At 34.6% G+C, this 20,000-nt stretch overlaps 1 protein-coding gene across 1 annotated transcript in view; it reads right to left on the bottom strand.

Annotated features, from left to right (window-relative positions):
• LOC112967010 (multidrug resistance protein 1-like) overlaps positions 1 to 19,733 on the bottom strand; it is a 39,920-nt gene extending 20,187 nt beyond the window's left edge. Inside the window, exons 1-13 of the mRNA XM_026067688.1 lie at positions 19,607 to 19,733; positions 18,832 to 18,886; positions 17,424 to 17,571; positions 15,973 to 16,036; positions 11,754 to 11,945; positions 10,887 to 11,058; positions 9,776 to 9,900; positions 8,812 to 8,983; positions 6,194 to 6,307; positions 4,719 to 4,829; positions 2,031 to 2,156; positions 1,639 to 1,842; positions 1,070 to 1,240 (exon numbers count right to left, since the gene is read on the bottom strand). Of these exons, the coding sequence (XP_025923473.1) occupies positions 1,070 to 1,240; positions 1,639 to 1,842; positions 2,031 to 2,156; positions 4,719 to 4,829; positions 6,194 to 6,307; positions 8,812 to 8,983; positions 9,776 to 9,900; positions 10,887 to 11,058; positions 11,754 to 11,945; positions 15,973 to 16,036; positions 17,424 to 17,571; positions 18,832 to 18,886; positions 19,607 to 19,698 (1,746 nt within the window). The 5' untranslated portion in view covers positions 19,699 to 19,733. The remainder of the gene's footprint in view (positions 1 to 1,069; positions 1,241 to 1,638; positions 1,843 to 2,030; positions 2,157 to 4,718; positions 4,830 to 6,193; positions 6,308 to 8,811; positions 8,984 to 9,775; positions 9,901 to 10,886; positions 11,059 to 11,753; positions 11,946 to 15,972; positions 16,037 to 17,423; positions 17,572 to 18,831; positions 18,887 to 19,606) is intronic.
• Positions 19,734 to 20,000: the final 267 nt, after the last annotated feature.

The following is a 20,000-nucleotide window of genomic DNA, read 5'->3' on the forward strand; positions in this document are numbered from 1 at the left end:
CATTCTACATTGGCTTTCTAAAAGAGTTCAGTGTTTAAAGCTCTCATTCATTGCCCATTCAAATAGCTTCACTGAAAATAAAACTCTCTACAATTTCATATAAAATGCAATCTAATTAGCTATCTCATTTTGGATGCTTATATGCCTATCATGCATAATATGGAAAATATCATAGCTGGCCCTTTTAATAATCAAGCTGTATGAAAATGATCAAGGAACTTACAGCTTAAATAATCAAATTAATGATCACAAGTGGAATTCTGACGGAACCTGGTTGCAGTCCATCTTCCCTAGGTCTTCTGCAAAGCTTTATGAAGATCCCAGTTTATAAGATAATGGCACGAAGAAAAGCTAGATAAGTGACTATTCTCCATTAAATGTATTTCTATTAATAATTCTCCTCAACCTGTCTGTCTTCACCCAACACTTTTATTCTAGAAGTCATCTGCAGGAAGCATTACAGCACTCCAATTGGAAGACAGCCCGACTGGGTAAATTCAGAAGAGCATTTGGGAGGTACTGCCACAATATGAGTATAGAGAAATTTTGGTTAAACCTCTGAGTTTCATCGGGGATCAGCTGTCCCTGTAATGGTCTCTACACTGAGAAGAGAAACAGAACCTAAAGGCATTCATATTAACAGAAGCACATGGTTCCTTGAAGTGTTTCCTGCAGGTAAAGAACCAGGTCACTGCTACAATCACTTATGACATGCTGGTAGCCCTTACCCTGTCTGTCAGGTTTCAATGCGAGTTCAACTAGGTGAGTGACAAGAATATGAGCATCTATAAGAGAGTGTATTGTAGGGGACAGTATTTATGCCAACAAAACTTGACGTAGGATTAATAACATCGAAAACACTATGTCCTCACTTGAAACGAGATTCCTCCCTGTAATACCTCCAAGATMTAAAAAAATACACGTCTCTACAAACAGAAAATATTTGCCAAATTCAAGTTTACTTCCTGTTTTTTAAGGGTCTCTCTTTCTTGCAGCTCTTTAAACAAGTGTCTGAAAAAAGGAAACAACAGGCTCCTGCTCACCTACTTCATTTCAGAGCGATACTGACCTTGTCCAGTGCTGCCTGCACAACGGATTCACTTTCAGTATCCAGAGCTGATGTGGCCTCATCAAGCAGGAGGATTTTAGGGTTGCGAACCAGAGCACGGGCAATTGCTATTCTCTGCTTCTGGCCTCCGCTCAGCTGGGCCCCTCTTTCTCCAACCATGGTTTCAAACTTCTGCAAGACAACAACACGCGCTTCCAGAACGCTCCGCGGCACAATCCTTTCGCCGATGAAAGGCAGCGTAAAGAAAGGCCATATTTGTGTTAGTAGCACCAGCAGAATCTTTGCCCTGTTCTAAAACACTACAGGTAAACACTTGTTTGAATATGCCTTCCTCATTCTTTGTGCCCCTAGAGTTCTAGTATTTCTCAGTCCTCTGAAAGGCTCATCCAACCATGGCTTGACATATTAACTTTATTCTCACAAAAGTTATGAGAAAGCTCTTTGTAGTCACAGCTCCAGGGAGAGCTTCCTCTATCTGATGCTTTAGGGAGAGCCCTTCTAAGGAACTCTCCGACATGAGCAGGCTTATGTAAGGGAAACCTCTTCACCGAGACAGCGGGGTTGCTTACTTTGGGTAGCTTCATGATGAAGTCGTAAGCATTAGCTTCCTTGGTAGCTTTTTCAATCTCTTCCATGGTGACGTTCTCACGGCCATAACGAATGTTTTCTGCAATAGTAGTAGCAAACAGCACGGGCTCCTGATTCACCACACCAATAATCTCCCGCAGATACCTGATGTTGAGGGTCTTAATATCCTGCCCGTCGATGGTAATCTAAACAAAGGAATGCAGATGACAAGACTTCGCTAAGTGTTTTGGCCACGGCATCTCTCTCCCCCAGCTTGGCCTATGCCATTTTCGGAGAGACTTTATTGTGTCATTTGAACAAGGGCAACGAGACCAGAGCTAAACTTCAAACCACAGTGACGTACACAGCAGTCATCTGACTTGAGCTATCTTACCATGCCTTCCTTGGGGTCATAAAATCTCTGGATGAGCTGAACAGTTGTACTTTTCCCACAGCCACTGCCACCAACGAGGGCTACTGTCTGGCCACAGTTAACCTTGAGACTCAAGCCTTTCAGTACCTTCATGGAATATGTTAGAAAAAACATAATGTAGAAAAATGTGAGCTTAAATTTAGAAGAACTCTAATCAGTTGAGTGAAATTTTCTTCATGTTTACATCAGAACTGGTCTAATAGCAATACATCACACAACACATTTCACAATTACCCATATTATGAACCAGTTTATATGACCAAATGACATAACATTATAAATATATAAAAATAAGAATTACATAATAATATTATGATGCAGTATTTCTGTACTATCACCTTTTTCTGGAATGGACCATAGAAAATAGAGGAAAATTATTGTACAGTAGAACTCACACTTAAAAGTGACAGAATATACTCTAGATTGCTGTGGAGGGAAAGTCCTTTCAATGACCTTAAAACCTTTATTAACCTTAATTTTTTCCCTTGCAGATTGGTGGGCCTTCTCTATAGCTGTGAAATTGCATTGAACAATACACAACTTTTTTGTACTAGTAACCATAAAATATAGCATTTCACAGCAATAGAAATGAAATTTTTCCTTCCTTGGGACTGTTACAAAGGGCGGATATAGCTCTTTGGTGCCATGCAATTGCTCCTTCATTTTATTTTCAAGAAAATAACCTGTATTGGGCTGTGTAGTGAGGCTGGGGAACAGACACATTATTAGTATCTCCATGCCATGCTGACTTAATTTTGCCCATCCTTCTGCTTAGCCTGCTCACCTGRGTAATAAGAAAATATCGCCATAGAGAAAAGGAACATAACCTTCCAGTGTTTTTATTTCTACTCAATATGAGTAACAGGTGAACAGGATTCTATATAGCTTTCACTACTTTGTACAACCAATGTGGTTGAAAATGTATATTGAGAAGGAGAAAAGTGTATTTTTTCGCTAATCAGTCTTCTAGAAGGACTAAGTACAATGAACTACTCAGACTTGAATGCATCCGCATCAGGGCTAAACTTTTCTGTTCTAAATGTGCAGCTATGTACCAACACATTCCAATACCCTTCCAAGGTACTTCCCTATACATCGCCCATACTGCCTCCTTGTAACCATCTTCTCCTTATTCCTATATTTCTACTCTCAGCACTACTATTGCCTCTCCGCCCTTAGTATTAATATTGGTATGCTTCACCAGTGAGGTATATCTCACTGTTTGGGAACCAGAGGCACAGACAAATAACTAAGTTTATCTTATTTTGCGAAAGTATTTATAGGTCAAACAAAAAGTCTAACATAAGTGGTAACAGTTGAACAGGTATGAAAGAGCCTTACTTAACCTTTTGGTCCTAATCCTATAAAACATTCAGTCTATATACCTTGCATGTAGCAACTCAAGCATACTTAAATGTAAATAAATTAGCAATAGAGGTTGATCTAAAAACTTATGGATTATCACTGATTACAACGGACTATTGATCAGAACCTTTTTCCTCCACCAAAATAAAATTCATAATTAAATCCACGTAGGATGTTTCTAACAACTTAAAGCAAATGGAGAAGACATATGGACAGCAAATAAACCTGTCTAATGAGATAGGAAGTGCAGTCTTCATCATGCCTGTCATGTACTTTGCTGTACTTTCTTCTTAATCCTGTTGTAAATAAGAGTTAACCTGAAAGTCAGGTAGATTAAAATTAGGCAGAAATAAAATTCCATGTGTTATTTGTCCTCCTCCTCATTTTTCTCTTTACTATTTTTTATGAAATACTTTCTATCTTTTTGCTACAGCCTTAACTTCCTAAATTATAATCTCTGAAACCACAGGGGAGAAATCTCTTTATTCATACCATACATGTATAAACTTAGAAAAGGACATAACTCACTGAGATCTAGATGTCTTTCCACTTCTATTACTATAGGGAGAAAAATTAAATACAGTCACTTCAGCTTGTCCCTTTGTCAAGAAGGTGAATGAAGTTTTTTTAAATGACTAAAATGGTTTAAAAAGAAAACTCTGTCTTTCCTTTCTGCCTATCAAAAATAAGAAACATTCCTTTACCTAGATCAGTGATTTTCCTTCAAAGTAGAGAAGGAAATAGTTACATACTGCAAAGATACTCTTCATTAAAATATTTTCTGAAATCATTTAAGTCTCTTCCACCTCCATTGCATTAGGAAGCCCTGGTTTTATGAGAGTGCTTGAACAAAGCAAACTTTTTCTCTGTCCGGACAGAATCTGTATCCCATATATAACAAATCCTTGCTGGATCTGCTTTATTAACTGATATAGTCTTAAGAGACGCCTTGCAGGTACTTTTGAAATTGACTATGTCATTATTTTTCTTATTATATACAAACACTTGGATTAGACCTATAAACAAAGATTATGAGAACAATAAACCTTAAAGTTTTACTGCACAGCCACACTGACTACAGGAGGCAAATCATTCAGAAGACTTAACATATCTAGTTAGTGTTAAATTAATTTTAGGTAAAATCACTGTGGTGGCAAGGTATTTTCATATGATTTAGAGGATCAACCTGAAACTGTTAAATTTTCAACAAAATTTTATGTGACTTTTTCTTAATAAATGATTCACATATTTAACTGTAATATGTATCAACTTCATTTACCATACCTTAACATCTGGTCTGGCTGGATAATTGAAGCAAACATTTTGGAATTCCAAATTCCCTTTAACGTGGTCTGGTTTGTAGCCTGCCTCTGAATAACTGTCAATTTGAGGTTCCTGGGCAAAATAAAACACACACACACACACACACACACACAGACTTATTTCCTAATAATATTTTTTCACAAAGAAGTCCTGGAGTACACCACCATTCTGTAGAAATACTAAAATATATTTTAAACTGATTTAGGTGAGATTTTTAAAACATGCAAATTGCATGATGCTTTGCTGCTTCATTACTACATTCCTTAACTATACATGCAAGAATACTTTTATAATTTTTCCATTTAAGCTCTTGTGTGAATTTAGTACATAAGATTGTACCCACAGTTAGCAGCAATTTGAGATTCATTCCACTGCCTGATGATTAACCTGAACGTACCACCTCTAATAAGCTGTTACTGTCTTTTCATTCATAACTTTGCCCTTTCTGTTGAAACCATTTTTGTGAGAAAGAACTGACCAAATGACCATTAAGCAGAAACAGAGTTCTTAATGACCATTATTTTTATTTCCATCCAGTGTTGGTCTAGAACTTGAAGCACATCTTAACAACAATCCAAAATGTGTAATTGCATTTCATACAGATTAATTCATGCTAGTTTCATTAGCTAGTAAAGTCACAGCATCCCTGATTCCAGCACCTCCTGGCAATTAAAGTACATATCCAGGATACCAGGTTGGGTTTTACAGACTTGCTGATGCTCATGCTGCTGCTGGTGCCACTACTATCCTTAAAACCTATGCTAGTATACCTGCATCAACTGTAGTCACATCTTTATATAGCACTGCAGACATGCCCTTCACAATAAAAACATTAGGGAATACCTCCAATAACAAATATTCTGGTGCTCCAGTACTATTACCTTTGATGAAGCAAGAACTGGTAACTCTAAGAGACAAGGAGGAACTGATGAATAATTACACATTCTATCTGCTTGTATGCATATATATCTGTCTAAATGAAAACAAATGAATTGTTTTAGCGTGGTCAATATCAGATAAAATTAAAAGTCAAATACTGCAGTAAATTGCTGCAAATGCAACAGGAATAAAGTTAGCCTTTTACATTATTAACAATTTAACAGAAATATTCTCAATAACTTAAGTATAGGAAGGATCCATTTTCCTCCTTTGTTCCATAAAATCTGAATAAGAATGTTGGTTTTCCTTTCACCCTTGAATAGGCCTCCTTGGAAAGACGGAACTGAGGCTCTTATCAATGGCAGCACAAATTCTTTTATTTTTTCCATGCTGATATTTCAGTATATTTTCAAAACATATCAGATAGGTATTTGAATTACATCTCATTTTACTCATCATTATTTACTCTTGCTAACTTCGCATCCATAAATAGTGTCTGCACTATAAAAAGAACGGTCTCTGAGTTTTGAAATGAGAGCCAGGGCAAAGATACTCACATTGTCTATGATATTAAAGATTGCATAGGCAGCTCCCCTTGCATTAGCAAATGCCTCTATGCTTGGAGCAGTCTGTCCAATGCTGAAAGCTCCAATCAGTACAGAGAAAAAAACCTGAAAAAAAATTTTATGATGACATTTATCAAGTCATAATTAAGCAGAGAATTACATTTATTTATTTACATTAGATAACTTTGGATCAAGAGGCTCTACACTTCTTATGGAAGTTTAATTGAAGAACAAATGAAATAAAAAATAACATTAAGAAGAAAAGGGCTTCCCTTAATGAGTCCTCTGATAACTGTGTTCCTGTACAATATACCTGCACATGTTGATGTTGCAAGAGATTGCTAAGGATGAAAAAGTGACTGAGAATGGAATCTCCAAAATCTCTCCCCCAAAATGTGTAATTCCACTTGATATCTCAGGATATATTGTACTAATTCGTCCTTTGGCAAAAGATGATCTGAAGGTCAGGAAGCCTGTTTCTACATTAAGATGAGAAAACACTGTGTGCCCTTCAACAGCACAAAAGTGGCTATGCAGAGTATTAGCATTCTGCTTTCAAAATGACAGAGGAATAGAAGTATAGAATTCCACCTTCTCCATCCTAAACTAATACAGGTTCCCTCCAGTGCAGCGGAAGAAGGCAAGCATAAGTGAGAAAAAGTGAGTGTGAGCAAGAAAGAACAAGAGAAAAAGAAAAAGACAAAAAAAGAAAATCATAGCTCATTGCCTTCAGGTAGTATCAAAATAAAAGTAATAAAAAGGGACTACTCAAATAGAGGTCCTAATAAAAGCCATAGGTTGTCAGACAAAAAGGCCCATCACACACATCCTCTTTTCTCCAACAGTGGTTATACACAGATGTGATACCTAGGAAAGTGTGTAAGAACAGAGCAAGCTGCTGTTATATTTCTCCCTGCTACTCTTATATTCCTAACTATATGCAAAGAAATGAAATCAGATTAAACAATCAGGATGATCCAAACTTAAAAGATCAATTCTCTTTTATTTAAATATATGCATTCAAAGAAAAATCTTTTAACTGAAATATTTTCCCAGAACATTTTAAATTTCCTATATTTTGACAGAATATAGACTTAAAAACTTTATAAATTATTTAAAGTTTTGGGAGGAGGGTTCCATCAAAAATTAAAATATTTTCACAAAAATTTTGATGGGCATTTTTTCCACATTTTCTCAAGTAGATTTCTCTAATATTTGTATGAAATTGGCTAAGTGCCTTCTTTAAAAACTACTTTCTTTTCATCAGACTTGTATACACCACAGTCAGTAATACACCACAAAAATAACTTTGTTCTAATCCCAATTTCCACCACTTTTGTTTGGATCTAATATTATAGTAACAGGTTTCTTCTTTCCACTAACAAACTAAATGATAATAATGTATCCCTATAAAAGAGTTCACTGCTTTAACTATATCATTTTTCATTCATAATGCTTAATTGTTAGCATGCTCCCTGTCACAGTTTTGGCTCATGCTAGCTAGCATTGAGAAAACATCAGAGACAGTCCTGGATGTAGTATGGGCAAGAATGTACCATATTTGGCTCCATCTACCCAGACGCATCTTGCAGCACTATTTTATCAAGTGTTGCAACCTCTTACACCCTCAGATGCCCTTATCACACAGTCCGGGACTTGCAACACATATCCTCCAATTTGTGTTATAAAACACCACATGGATGAACTACAATATTGACAACAAATTATTGCAAATACTTGGAACCGAAAAAAACTACACACAAGGGCACAAGCAATTGTCTGAACCTCACTGAGATGGTCTATATGCTGACCTTCCTTTTTAAAAAATTTTAGATCTAGTAATGCAAAGGTTCAAAAGAGCCTATACCATACTTCAGAGGCATTTTTCACAGCCCTGAGTGATTCATAAATAAAACAAAACAGAGGTAGCTTTAAAAAAATATATATATATATATATGTATCTGGTCTCCTGGCTGAGTTTCATCATGGTTAAAGAAGTTATACGAATGTGGAAAAAAGAATAATTTATACAAAATTAAAATGGTTGCTGCATCAAGAGAAGAATTTAAGTACTGAAGAATTATGTTTTTCCTTCTTTGGTTGGATGGTGACATATTTCCTAGTTAGAAGTTTATTTTTCTTCCTCTAGCTTTTTAAAAATATTTAGAAGAGATTCCAAGCACTTATGAAGCAAAATATAAGAAAAGAATCAATAAAGTGATCTACTTAGATCTCCCAACAGCTAAAACACAGTATTTGCTTCTGTATCTGGAAAACATATTCAGTGTCACAAATTTGAAAACAAATAGCAACTAGGAAAGACACTGTACTTCAATTTTTGACTGAACTGTTTCTTTCTATGCCTGCCTGAGCTTATCAAAGTCAGAAGAGGTGTAGAAACATCTGAAAATAATGTATGTTTTATTTGGCTTGATGTAGATTTTGAGATACTATAGAAATAACATGTGGACTCTTGTGTTAAGAAGGAAGGGAAGCTTGCTGATGATTTTGGCCTACAATTCTGGTTAAACCCAAATAAGTTCCCAAAATACACTTCATTGTTTGTCATTAGTATTTTTTCTTATTATTGGGCTGTTACTGATACTTACTGTAAGAACTTTGCCAATTGTATAATCGTCAGCTAATATCAAGGTAGTTCCATACCAGAAGGCCAATGCATATGATGCGTATATCAGTAAGAAAGCAGCACCCATAGAAATATTAGCTGTAATAGACTTTTTTATTCCAATGCGTTTAGCATCTTCTAAATTTTTATGGTATCTGGAAGAAAGATAGAAGTTCAAAATGGACCCAGTTTTGTACGAAAACACCAAACAGTCTGTGGATGAAATAGAAAAAAAGGACTGATGAGGTACTATGAGAGATATACAATATATAACCTTAAGAAGATATTAAGATAAGCCTAGTATTCAGGCACAGAAGCTTAAGGCAGTCCCTAGAAAGACCGACATCAGACAAAATGGCAGACAGAATGAAGAAAAAAAAAAAAAAAAAGTTCAGCAACTGGCATGTGAGGTCCTTAAATTACCTGCTGTTTAATGAACTTGGACTGTGAACCATTCATGACAGATTTTGAGATTACGATTGTTAGGTTTAGATAAAAAGTTAAAATACATCATAAGAATGATGTTCTACAGCGGAAATAGAGATATTGTTTAATTAAACCCTCACAACAAGTATTGAGTAATCACATATTAAGGATATCGTCATCTTTTCTCACAGCATGGCCTTTTTTGTCTAAAGCTCTCACTTGCTGTGTGATGCTTCAAGTAGTTTATACACTTCCTAGAGCAGAGGCAATATATCTACTTATTTTGTGAGTTTCTAGAAAAGTAAATAATTGTCATTCAAAACATACTGAAACTTGTAAAGGGCAACAAAAGTTAGACAATTTCCAGTCCCATTATCTACTAATGCAGTAAGCACAAGGCTCACTTGTTTGGACAGATTTTCAGTAGTGAAGATGCAAGAAAATTTCAAACCTTCTGAAGTGAGTACTTTAAAATTAGCTGATGAAAGCAAACATTGCTTTTATCTAAGCAACGCTCTTACCTTTTAATCTCTTTTTCCTGTCCTCCAAAAGCTATTACAGTCCGAACTGCTGACAGAACTTCTTCTGCAACAGCTCCTGCTTTCGCATATGCAGCTTGTTCTTTGTCAGTAAAAGCAGAGAGAACCTAATACAAGATCAAATATTTTGACTTAAGAAAAACAAAATGAGCACAAGCATTTCACAATGGCTTTTATCATAATTATCTTACAACATGAAGCCTTTTGATTATATTACATAAAAGAGGGCAGAACATTCAATATTAAAATTATTAATTACATTAAAAATTCAATCTAATAATTCAACATTATCCATTCTCAACAACTTAGGCCCGGATTTTCAGCTCTGCTTTCACCCAGTGCAGAAGCTTATATGAGCATTCATACTGAGCTGGCTGTGGTTCTCTGGTTCTGGGGCAGATCTGCCCATTCTGATCTCCGACTACCTTAGCCAGCGAGCTCTGTAACTTGTGTTCATTGGCCACAGTTCATGAAGACTCTCAGCTAATGGACATACCTAGCACACGCCTCTCTACTCCTTCCTCTTCCCCAACACACTCAAGATCATGGAGCCATATATAATCTTGAAATGTAATGGAAATAAAATACTATAAAAATCTGAAGGCTTCCAAACTGCAAATTAACTAGTCACTCCAAACCCATGGTAATTTAGTACTCATGTAAGTCTGTCTAAAATTTCTTCCCAAAGCTGTAACAACTCTGAAAAGAGACTCTGCGTCTGAGACCAAGGCTTGGTCTAGCTTATTTAGTTATTTTTCAGGGGTGCAATTTGTTTCAACAGAACAAGCAGATGAAGTTAAACTGTAATAGATGTGTATACTTTACCGGTATTTCTTGTTTCCTTTTCCATATAAAAAATAAGCTATGTTAAAATCACAGCAAGTCTGTCCATTGTATGGGAATTATAATATTGAAATTATATGAGGATAGTTGTATACAATTTATTTAATACAGCTTACGTACATAAATGTTGTCTAAAGCTGTGATAATTATTCTAAGTGATACATTCCAACAGTGAGAATTACAGTTATGTAGACTTATTTCATTATCTCTTACTGATACAAAGCATGACACTGAAAGTATATTAACTTACCTTTGCCCAGATAGCTGCTGAAAGTCCCAGGACAGGACTGACTGCTAGTATTACAAGGGTTAATTTCCATCCTTTTATGAGACCAACAACAAATCCTGTTACAAATGTTGTTACTGATTGAACAAGCAGTCCAATTTTGTCACCTATTCCTTCATTAATCTTGGTGACATCACTGAAAAACAAATTACATCCAGACAGGAAGGAAAATGTAGAAAGCATACAAAGCTTTTCAGTTTTGTCACATGGACATCTGTGCAGAGGATAATATTTCTTCTTCCATTGCCTGCCAACAGTTTGCTCAAGAGTAGAGCACTATATAATGCAGTCATGGAAATGTTCATATTTCTTGGGAAAATTCCATGCTATAAATTTCTGTTTGCCTCTGAAAAGACTAAAATTACGCCTACAGTGCAAAGTTCCTATTGCTCTCTCTTCTAATGCCAGATTTTGGACCTATCTGGAAACCATGGGATCTCTGGAAGGAAAAGCTAAAGCCTTTCATGTGGGCAAAAAGAAAGGAATAGCTTGTCAGGCAGTTCAATCTATTCACACTTCGGGGTCAGTTAGCATCTTTGTTGAGTCCCCAGTGTGCACAGAAAAGAATCATGTTTTCTATTCATGGAGGTAATGTCTTAGGATGGGCTTTAGTCATCCTCAGAGTTCACAGACACTTATTAAAATGCTTTTCTGGTATCTTTGTGATAGTCCAGTAACAGAAGTGTTAGAAGTTCAGCCTGAGACTCTCAGTGAGATGACTTGCATGAGATTTACAATGAAATAATTCAATTTAAAAAACCTTTTTAAAATTTTTAGCTCACACTTGTTTAGTAAGATAAAATATCATTGTGGAAGTTATAGTGTACTTACTCTATGAGACGAGTGTTAAGTTCTCCCACATCACTTACATCAAACCATCCAATTTCCTGTCTCATAATTGCATGAAAAAATTGTTTTCTAATTTTCTGTGTTTGCCGGCCTGCTGCTAGGGTCCAAAATGAAGTTTGGACATAAGCAGCAAGAAGAACACCAGCTGCTATTCCAGAATAGTAATATGCATACCTGAAAGAAAAAAAGTAATTGAAACATTCTCTGAATTCAGTTCTAATTACCTAACTAATCTGTATTTAGCTTGATGCTCACTGCTTCTTTTCAGACGTGAATTAGAGTTTATGTGCCTAGAAGTTTGCCTTTTTCCTGCAACTATATCAATTAAGCTAATAAAAATGAATTTCCCTATAAATCTTTGAGTTTTCTATGAGTATTTCTGCTTTTAGATATGCAATAAACTAAACTATTCTTAGACAAGAATTATTTTTTCTTCTCAACTTCTTCTCATCAATATAGTATATGTTTTCTCAAATTGTTTTAAAACCATACTTTAGATACAATATCCTCTTCACTTAAATGTGTAATTTCCAAAAACATAACATTTTTATTTTAATACATATGTACAGATGTTAAATATTTTTAAAAACACATTTATATACATCATGCAACATGCTTGTCTGTATATATAAATAAATATATATAAAACGCATGCATGTTATAAATATTTCTGGATTTGAGTATATAATGTGACTATATATACATCTATTGCAAGTAGATGCCATCAGATCAGAAATCATTTTGCTCCCTATTTTTTTCGTAACCAATATTTTACTTTTAAATGCCTTCAGCTCTGTGCCRCAAACAGGGACACAAATCCAAACCAAACAGCAGGTGAACTACTGCATTTCTCAAACTGGAACTGAATTTGAGCCACTGTTTTGAAGTGTTGAGACAGAATCAAGTAACTTCAGTCACAGGTGAACTTAAACCAGAACCAAACCACAAAAATGTAACTAACTTATTGATTCCCTGTTCACAAAACACAACCAAAAATACTAGCTAAATATTTGTTTGCATATTACATGTATTTGTACGACTGCTGTAATTATATAAAAGTGAATAATAAGAAAAAAGCCTTAAAACAATTATCACCTTCACTCACATGTAGTAAGTTCTGTATACTGATTCTTTAAAATTGTAGCATGAAACTTGGCAGGAGCATGTTGCAGAAATCTGTGTGTAAATGCTCTGCTCAAAAAAGGAGATAATGATTTTACAGATAAACTGCTTTCCAATTTTAATAAAGTCTTCAGTGGCTAAGATGAGATACAGTTTAGTCTGAGACTTTGGAACTATATTCATTATAAAATGAACTGTATCTAAAGTGATTACTAAAATTGAGTTAATGCCTAACTGAAGGTTGATGATTAGCTGAATATTGACCTTGATCATCTTGATCAGCTCCATTAAAAATCTACAGAGAAAATACTAAACTAAAACCAACGTGAGCACTGATCCAAAACTCAGCAGAAATTACTTTAGACAATTACTTTATGATGTTATATCACTTTGCAGAATTGTTTTATGCTTGGACTTCATTTCATGACAAATTATAAGTGATTGATATCTTTGCCAGATTTCATGCTGATGAGATATATTCTGTAAATTCACCGCTGAAACTTAACAAAGAGTAAATGCTCACTCCATTGTAAATTAATTGTCCTTTTTCCTTTGAGAAATGGTTGGATTTTAGGCAAACTATTATTTGAGTATCAAACATAACCAGTTCATATTTGGAGCTCTTGAATTCATTTCAACTAGGTATTTATAGTTTTTGTTATCATTTTTAATATAATGTCCTCCTGGCAGGTGTTCTCAGAGAAACAAGGGGTGGGTACAAATAGCTAAGACTTCTTCAAACTAATAAACTCACTAGCTCAAGGCCCTTTTCAGAAACTTTGGAAAAGAGAATCTATTCCTGTGCCATTAATAAGCAATACATCCCTCATTCAGTGCTGAGGATAAATTGTTTCCAAAGAGAAGGTCAGGCTGCTTTTTCTCACATCTGTACTTTCAAATTTAATGTCTAAAAGATGGGGTGACATGGGTGATGCTAATAAAAGATCTCCCTCACACAGACCATCTCTAGGCACACGAGAACAGATAGTTCTCAACATTTAGATAACATGCTTTATATTCACATTTACACTTCCTTTGTGTCAGCTTGCTTGTTTTCCTGTACTCTTTGCTCTTTAAGCAGTACTTTAAGTTAAAAGATAGCCTGCCAAGAACAAAGGGAGGATTCCTTCTTTTTTAGCTGAGACATGATACAAGCTCATAGAGTAAAAAAACAAAACAAAACAGAAAACAAAACCCCAAACCATTAATCAAAAAGTTTAGATCAGTTATTATTCAAAAAAAAGAAAAACCCTTATAAATGACAAATTGATTTACACGCTACTTTTACACTATGTATGTCAGCAATATTTTCTGTAATTACAGTACATCTTGAGAGCATCTCCTAAAATACAGGTTAAATATGCTTGAGTAGAAAAAAAGTTAATTTTAAAGCTATATGTATCATTACTTTCATTACAAAATGGAAATGAAAACAGTAATACCATAGCTTTAATATTAAGAGCAAYTAATAATAACAAGTTTTAAAGGCCATCCATCCACATGACCACCCAGTAAAAGGGATAAACAGAGAATAATTAATTGCAGTAGAGAAAATAAATCAGACACATTTTTAATATTTACAGGAATAACATAACAGTCAAATTAAAATGATCTAATTTTAAATTGTAATAGGAAATACCATTTATATGATTTACAAGACTATCAAGCTTGTCAAAAGATATGATTCAAGCTAAGATCTTAGTAAGTTTCAAAAAGGTATTTATTAAAACAACCATTTCTAAAGTTCCTTTAGAATAAACATAAAATAGACTTTGAAAATCTCGTGCAACTAGGCATCAAGTAATTACCAAACACAAAACAGTTAACATAACTTTACACAAGTTATTTTTTCTGACAGTTCCAACATTTGCCTTAAAATGACTGAGCATGTGTATACTCTACATAAGGTGTGTATGCATTCCTTGCATTCAAGTCAGAGACTAACAAGCAGAAATGTTGGGGGAGCAAGAAATTCTGTGTTCCATACTCTCTTAGAAAGCATAATTGTGAATTCCCTGCCAGTTCCTTCTTATCACACATGGGTTCTCCACTTCTCAGTAACAGTCTGTCTGACTAGCTGTTGCTCTTTATTTTAGGGTAAAGAACTTTCTTCAGAGTAAATAGAATTTTTTTCATTTGAAGCTTAACTACTTGATTTAAGCAATTCATAAGTTTACAGTCCACTATCATCAAAGAAGTACCCACTTCAGTACAAGAGAGAACAAAAGCTATTAGAGGAAATGYTCATCTTTTTCTTCAGGTAGGTCAACAGTTGTGAAGACCAATCAGTATCCTGAGATCTCAGATGTTTTACAATACCTAATGAGGAAAAGACTTCAATCTGAAGAACAAAAGCTGAAGTGGTACAAGAAAATGTACAAGAAAAAACATACTTGTAGACATCCTGCATATACCAAGTGCATAGACAGTGGCTAATAAAGCACTTAAAACACATCTATTGCCTGCTGATGTTTCAGCTTCTTTGCCATTTTCTCTATCAAACTGCAATGCTACTCTTTTGTAGCAGAACTGCTTGCTGACTGTTGTCTTTTGCTATTGTCTGCTCTAGGATGCTAGTTTTAAGGTTGCACAGAATTTAACTCTCTTTCCTCTAGTCCAKATATTCTGGCTAAACCTGATGCTTTAACAGGGAATTAGATAGTATCTGGCAATTTTTATTATGCTTTTTATCACTGAATCGCCATAGTTCAAGTAATTGATGAATGATATTCATTAGCATTTTTTAGCATAACAATTACTGTTTATAAATTCAGAGGAAGGGAAGGAGGAAAAAAAGAAACGCAGATGGTATGGGGACAGAAAGCACTCAGGGGAAGGGAAGGGGATAGGTGAAAGTAAGAAATTAAAGGGAAGTTGTTGGGAATGGCTGGGGATGTTCAAGAATTTTCCCAGTGCCTGCAATAATCTAATGTGCAAATCTTGAGTTACATACATTATTCAAGTAACCAATTCTTATCTGTTGTTTAAAGTATGTAAAACATGTAAGGGAGAAGAATGGCTCGATTAGAAATGTGTGCCCAGATTAGSAAAAGAAAAGCAAGTATCACTTTCTAATTACCTTGTCATATCTTCTTCTAGCTTGCCAAGAAAGTATAAAGAGAAATTCATTGAAGAAATGTTTCCTTAAAAAAAAAGGGGGGGGAAGGGAGAGAAAGTAATAAATACTTTAAGTACTTTTAATATGTCAGGTTTTAACAAATTTGTTTTTCTGCATGCTGTTGAGCAAATTTTAAATTGCTAAGTCTCCTGTTGGTTCGAATTAATTTTAATGGGAGAAAGAGTGCAACACTGTAAGAAGCCCTAAAGCCAAATGTTCAGTTTTCTACCTATAGAAAAACAGTGATTATATCAATATAAGGTTAATCATGACTCCATGACTCCAATGACTACAAAATTACATCAACATAACTTGAGATTAAAACATTTTCCTGAGCACTCATTAAATGTTTACTTTTTTTTTTTTCCAGAAACACAGTGCATTTGTATAATGCCAAAACCCATTAAAAATACAGTTCCAGGTATTACCATCAAATCAGTAACTGTGGATAGCTCAGCTCTATATGAAAACACTGGCCATGAGGTATGCTTTTGCTCTAAAATTTTACTCCACCACATCCAGCATTTAGTGACAAACATTTTGAGAAGACTATGCTGCAGCATTTCATAATTATACTATAAAAATGTGATCGATTTATTCCACTTGGGAATGGATAAGTCATACATTACTTGTTCTCATAAAGACAGTAAACTTGTTTTTCTCTCTCTTAGAGAAATAAGAGCACACATGAGAACAGGACAGAAGACAATCGAATCCTTTATTTCTCTGTATTGCCATAGACATTTTAATAAATATTTAATAAAAACTCTTTAAAGAAGGGCAACAAGCCTGTTCACAAGTTTAACATGTAATGGTTGATTGCAGGTACAATCTAATCTGGTCTAACTGTGAGATAACACCAAAGCGACAGTATCACTCCTCCCTCTTGTATTCAGCAGTGCATCTCTGCACTCCTTTGTGTTTGATTTTCTACTTCTGATTTGGCAGGATTAATCTAATCAACAAACTGATCCAAGAGAAAACAAGTACTTTCCTTCTTGTTAGTGAGACTTCTGTTGGATCCACTTAGTGATCTGATTCACCTTGTGGACTATAATTGTTAGACCTATGCAAGGGGAGCAACAGGAGCATATGGTGAGGGGAAGAGAGGGAAAAAACAGAGTCTTTTTGTTTATCGCAGCCACCATTAAACATGCTTTGTTGAATATGTAGCTGCACTGTAGGAGATTATTTGAGAAAATCCACTAGTACGGAAACTAAAAATTAGGGACCAAAAAAAAAATCCATAGTGGAATCTCTACTATAGCAAACACAAAAATTAATAATTTGGTTCATGGTATAGTAGCAAGCTGGGGTTTTTGACACCAATATCTCACATTGTAATGCTCTAATCTCCCTGGATATTTTCCAAATATGAGGCATTGTTCTCTCCATAGAAGATATATTCTTACCTGGAAAAGTTGTGTTTGCAGAAGTAACAAAACTATCAGTCATATCACCAAAAATTATCATCACAACAGGGAGACTGGTTCCATGAGCTATTGCCAGGAGAGTGCCTACTATCATTAGTAATTTATCCGTCCAACTGGAATATCGAAACTGCAAGCGAGAAGAGAGATTCATTCTAATTGCAGTATTAGAACAGTAACACAATGTTATGGCTTCAAAATTAAAAAAAAAAAAAAAAAGCCATCAGTTGTATACCTAATTATCACAAAACTACAACTTTATCTGATTAGAAATTAAATTTATGAAATAATTTAACTGTGCAGAATTCACTTATTCTAATTAAAGCATTTTATACTATGAAGTCTCCAAACTAGAAAATCGTACTATTTTAATGTATCAATATCTACACCTGTATTAGAAAGGCATATAAAAACAAGGTATAAGATATTTGTCCTCTTTAATTTTGATGTCTGAAGTTCAAATTACAAGTTTTTTTAATATCACTGTGCTAATTAGGACAATAATTTTACTATAAATTCATTATTATGCAGTTAGAAAAAACATTCCTAATGTACCATAGATATTATCAAAGCCTACTAAAATTCAAAAAACTTTTTCCATTGACTTCAATAAACTTTGGGCTCTTCTATGGCAAAAACACTAGTATGATTCTGCACTGTAAGAAACTACGTTTACTGTAGTAAAATACACTGGTTTTGCAATGCTGATGCAATGCTGGTAAAGCAAAGTAGGGAAATTGGGTCATTGGCCAATTAGTTTTATTACTATTATTTCCCACATTATTGCTGTGCATTATTCACACTAAGCCAACAAAATATAAAACATTTCACTTTTACTGAAAGAGTATCAAGGATCTACTTTGATTAAATATTAATGGATTATCTTATTTTAAAATATACAGAAAATTAAAATTATCTGGAACTTGAAATACTTTCTAGTTCCCTTCACTTTACTGCTGACTCTGRTGACTGAATACTAAGTTATGGGCTGATTAGTGTGACCCTGGTAATTTAGAGGACAGGATGGTACTAATAATCTTCAGTAGACAGACTCCCATTTTGTTCTGTTGTAAGAAGTGATTGAGCATGGAAATTATTACTTTCCACAGACACAGATCTCGTAGTACAGGTGTGTATAGCATGCTAGTTCATTAAGGGAAGGCTCCTAAGAATCGATACTGGTAGTAAGAGTGTTTCATTTGTAAATTATATCCACAAAAAAGACTGCTATATTCAATATTCTGTAGTATTAAAGCATTTGGTAGAGACAAGACCACATATGCAGTGCTCTAACATTATTTTAAGCGTGTTTTGTGCATTACACTTTGAAGTGCGTGTATGTATATGTGTGTAGACAGATAGATAGATGGTTAGATAGCACATATCTTACCAGTGTTAATGGGCTGACCACATTAGCCTTTTCTGCTTTCTTCTTGTTTTCCTTGCTTGAAAGGTATCATAGTTTTAGTGCATTTGAAAAGTGACAACATTTCACAGAAATACTCAACATATTAATGAAGTTCAATCAAAATATAATTATGAAATAATTTTACAGGAAGCAATGATGCGTAAAATGAAGATAATTTGTTGAGCATTCTTCAGATGTTTGTTTTTAGGAAACTTTCAGGCACATAAATAGCATCAGTTCCTGATCGCTATAAATTTAAGTCAAGCTCTCCCAGCACAGGTTGGTGCTGAACAGAACTATACAGCCTTTGAAATGGGAAAGAGGAAGATAACTTATAGAATCAAATTTTGCCACAATCCATGAATGGAAAATGAATAAAGATGTTCCTGATATGTAAAATTTTGAGCACCCTCCACAGTAAAAAATTTAACATACTTAGCTGATGATGTCATTGTACCCAAAATGTCTACTTTGACATCATTTCTGTGAGATTTTAGATTTGCTTTTCAACAAAATGTAGTCAATACTGTGGACACTTTGTCTTTAAAAGCAAAAGATACAAGGTGACAGAACTTTCCCTCTCCATTCTTCTGCCCCAAATGGATGTGTCAGTCAGTGCTACTGACAAGCTGAAGTTAAACCTTCTGTTATTAGGCTTTCCAGGTAATTATAAAATAAAAATAAAATAAAAATAATATAAAATCTAATCATATATGCCTCATAAAAAAACATGTTTACAGTATTTAAGAATATTTACCGTTTGTCTTCAGATTCACAACCCTGCCTGGATGCAGTGGTCTCATGACTATTTCCATCTGCAGTAGGCTTCCTTTCATCTTCAGAACGCATTTTAAATTTATTTAAGATAGTTCTCTGTAAAATAATACTTGAGTGAGAAATATACCACTATTAAGCCAAGGCCAGTAATCTTAATGATCATTTGTTTGAAAGGAAAAATATAGATACTTATTAAAACTTATTAAACTTATTAAACTTATTAAAAATTATTTAATGTCGCATGTTGCAAGTGAACCCTGGTAACAGACAAATGCAAACATGTTGAAACAAGTCCAGATCTGTTGAATTTGCCTACATACATCCACATTTTGTATTTGTACCTACTTGATAGTTGTGTCTCTTTCATTTAATTT

The sequence above is a fragment of the Apteryx rowi genome, unplaced genomic scaffold, assembly GCF_003343035.1.
Source record: "Apteryx rowi isolate R43461 unplaced genomic scaffold, aptRow1 scaffold_260, whole genome shotgun sequence".
In the NCBI taxonomy this organism is placed as follows: Eukaryota; Metazoa; Chordata; class Aves; order Apterygiformes; family Apterygidae; genus Apteryx; species Apteryx rowi.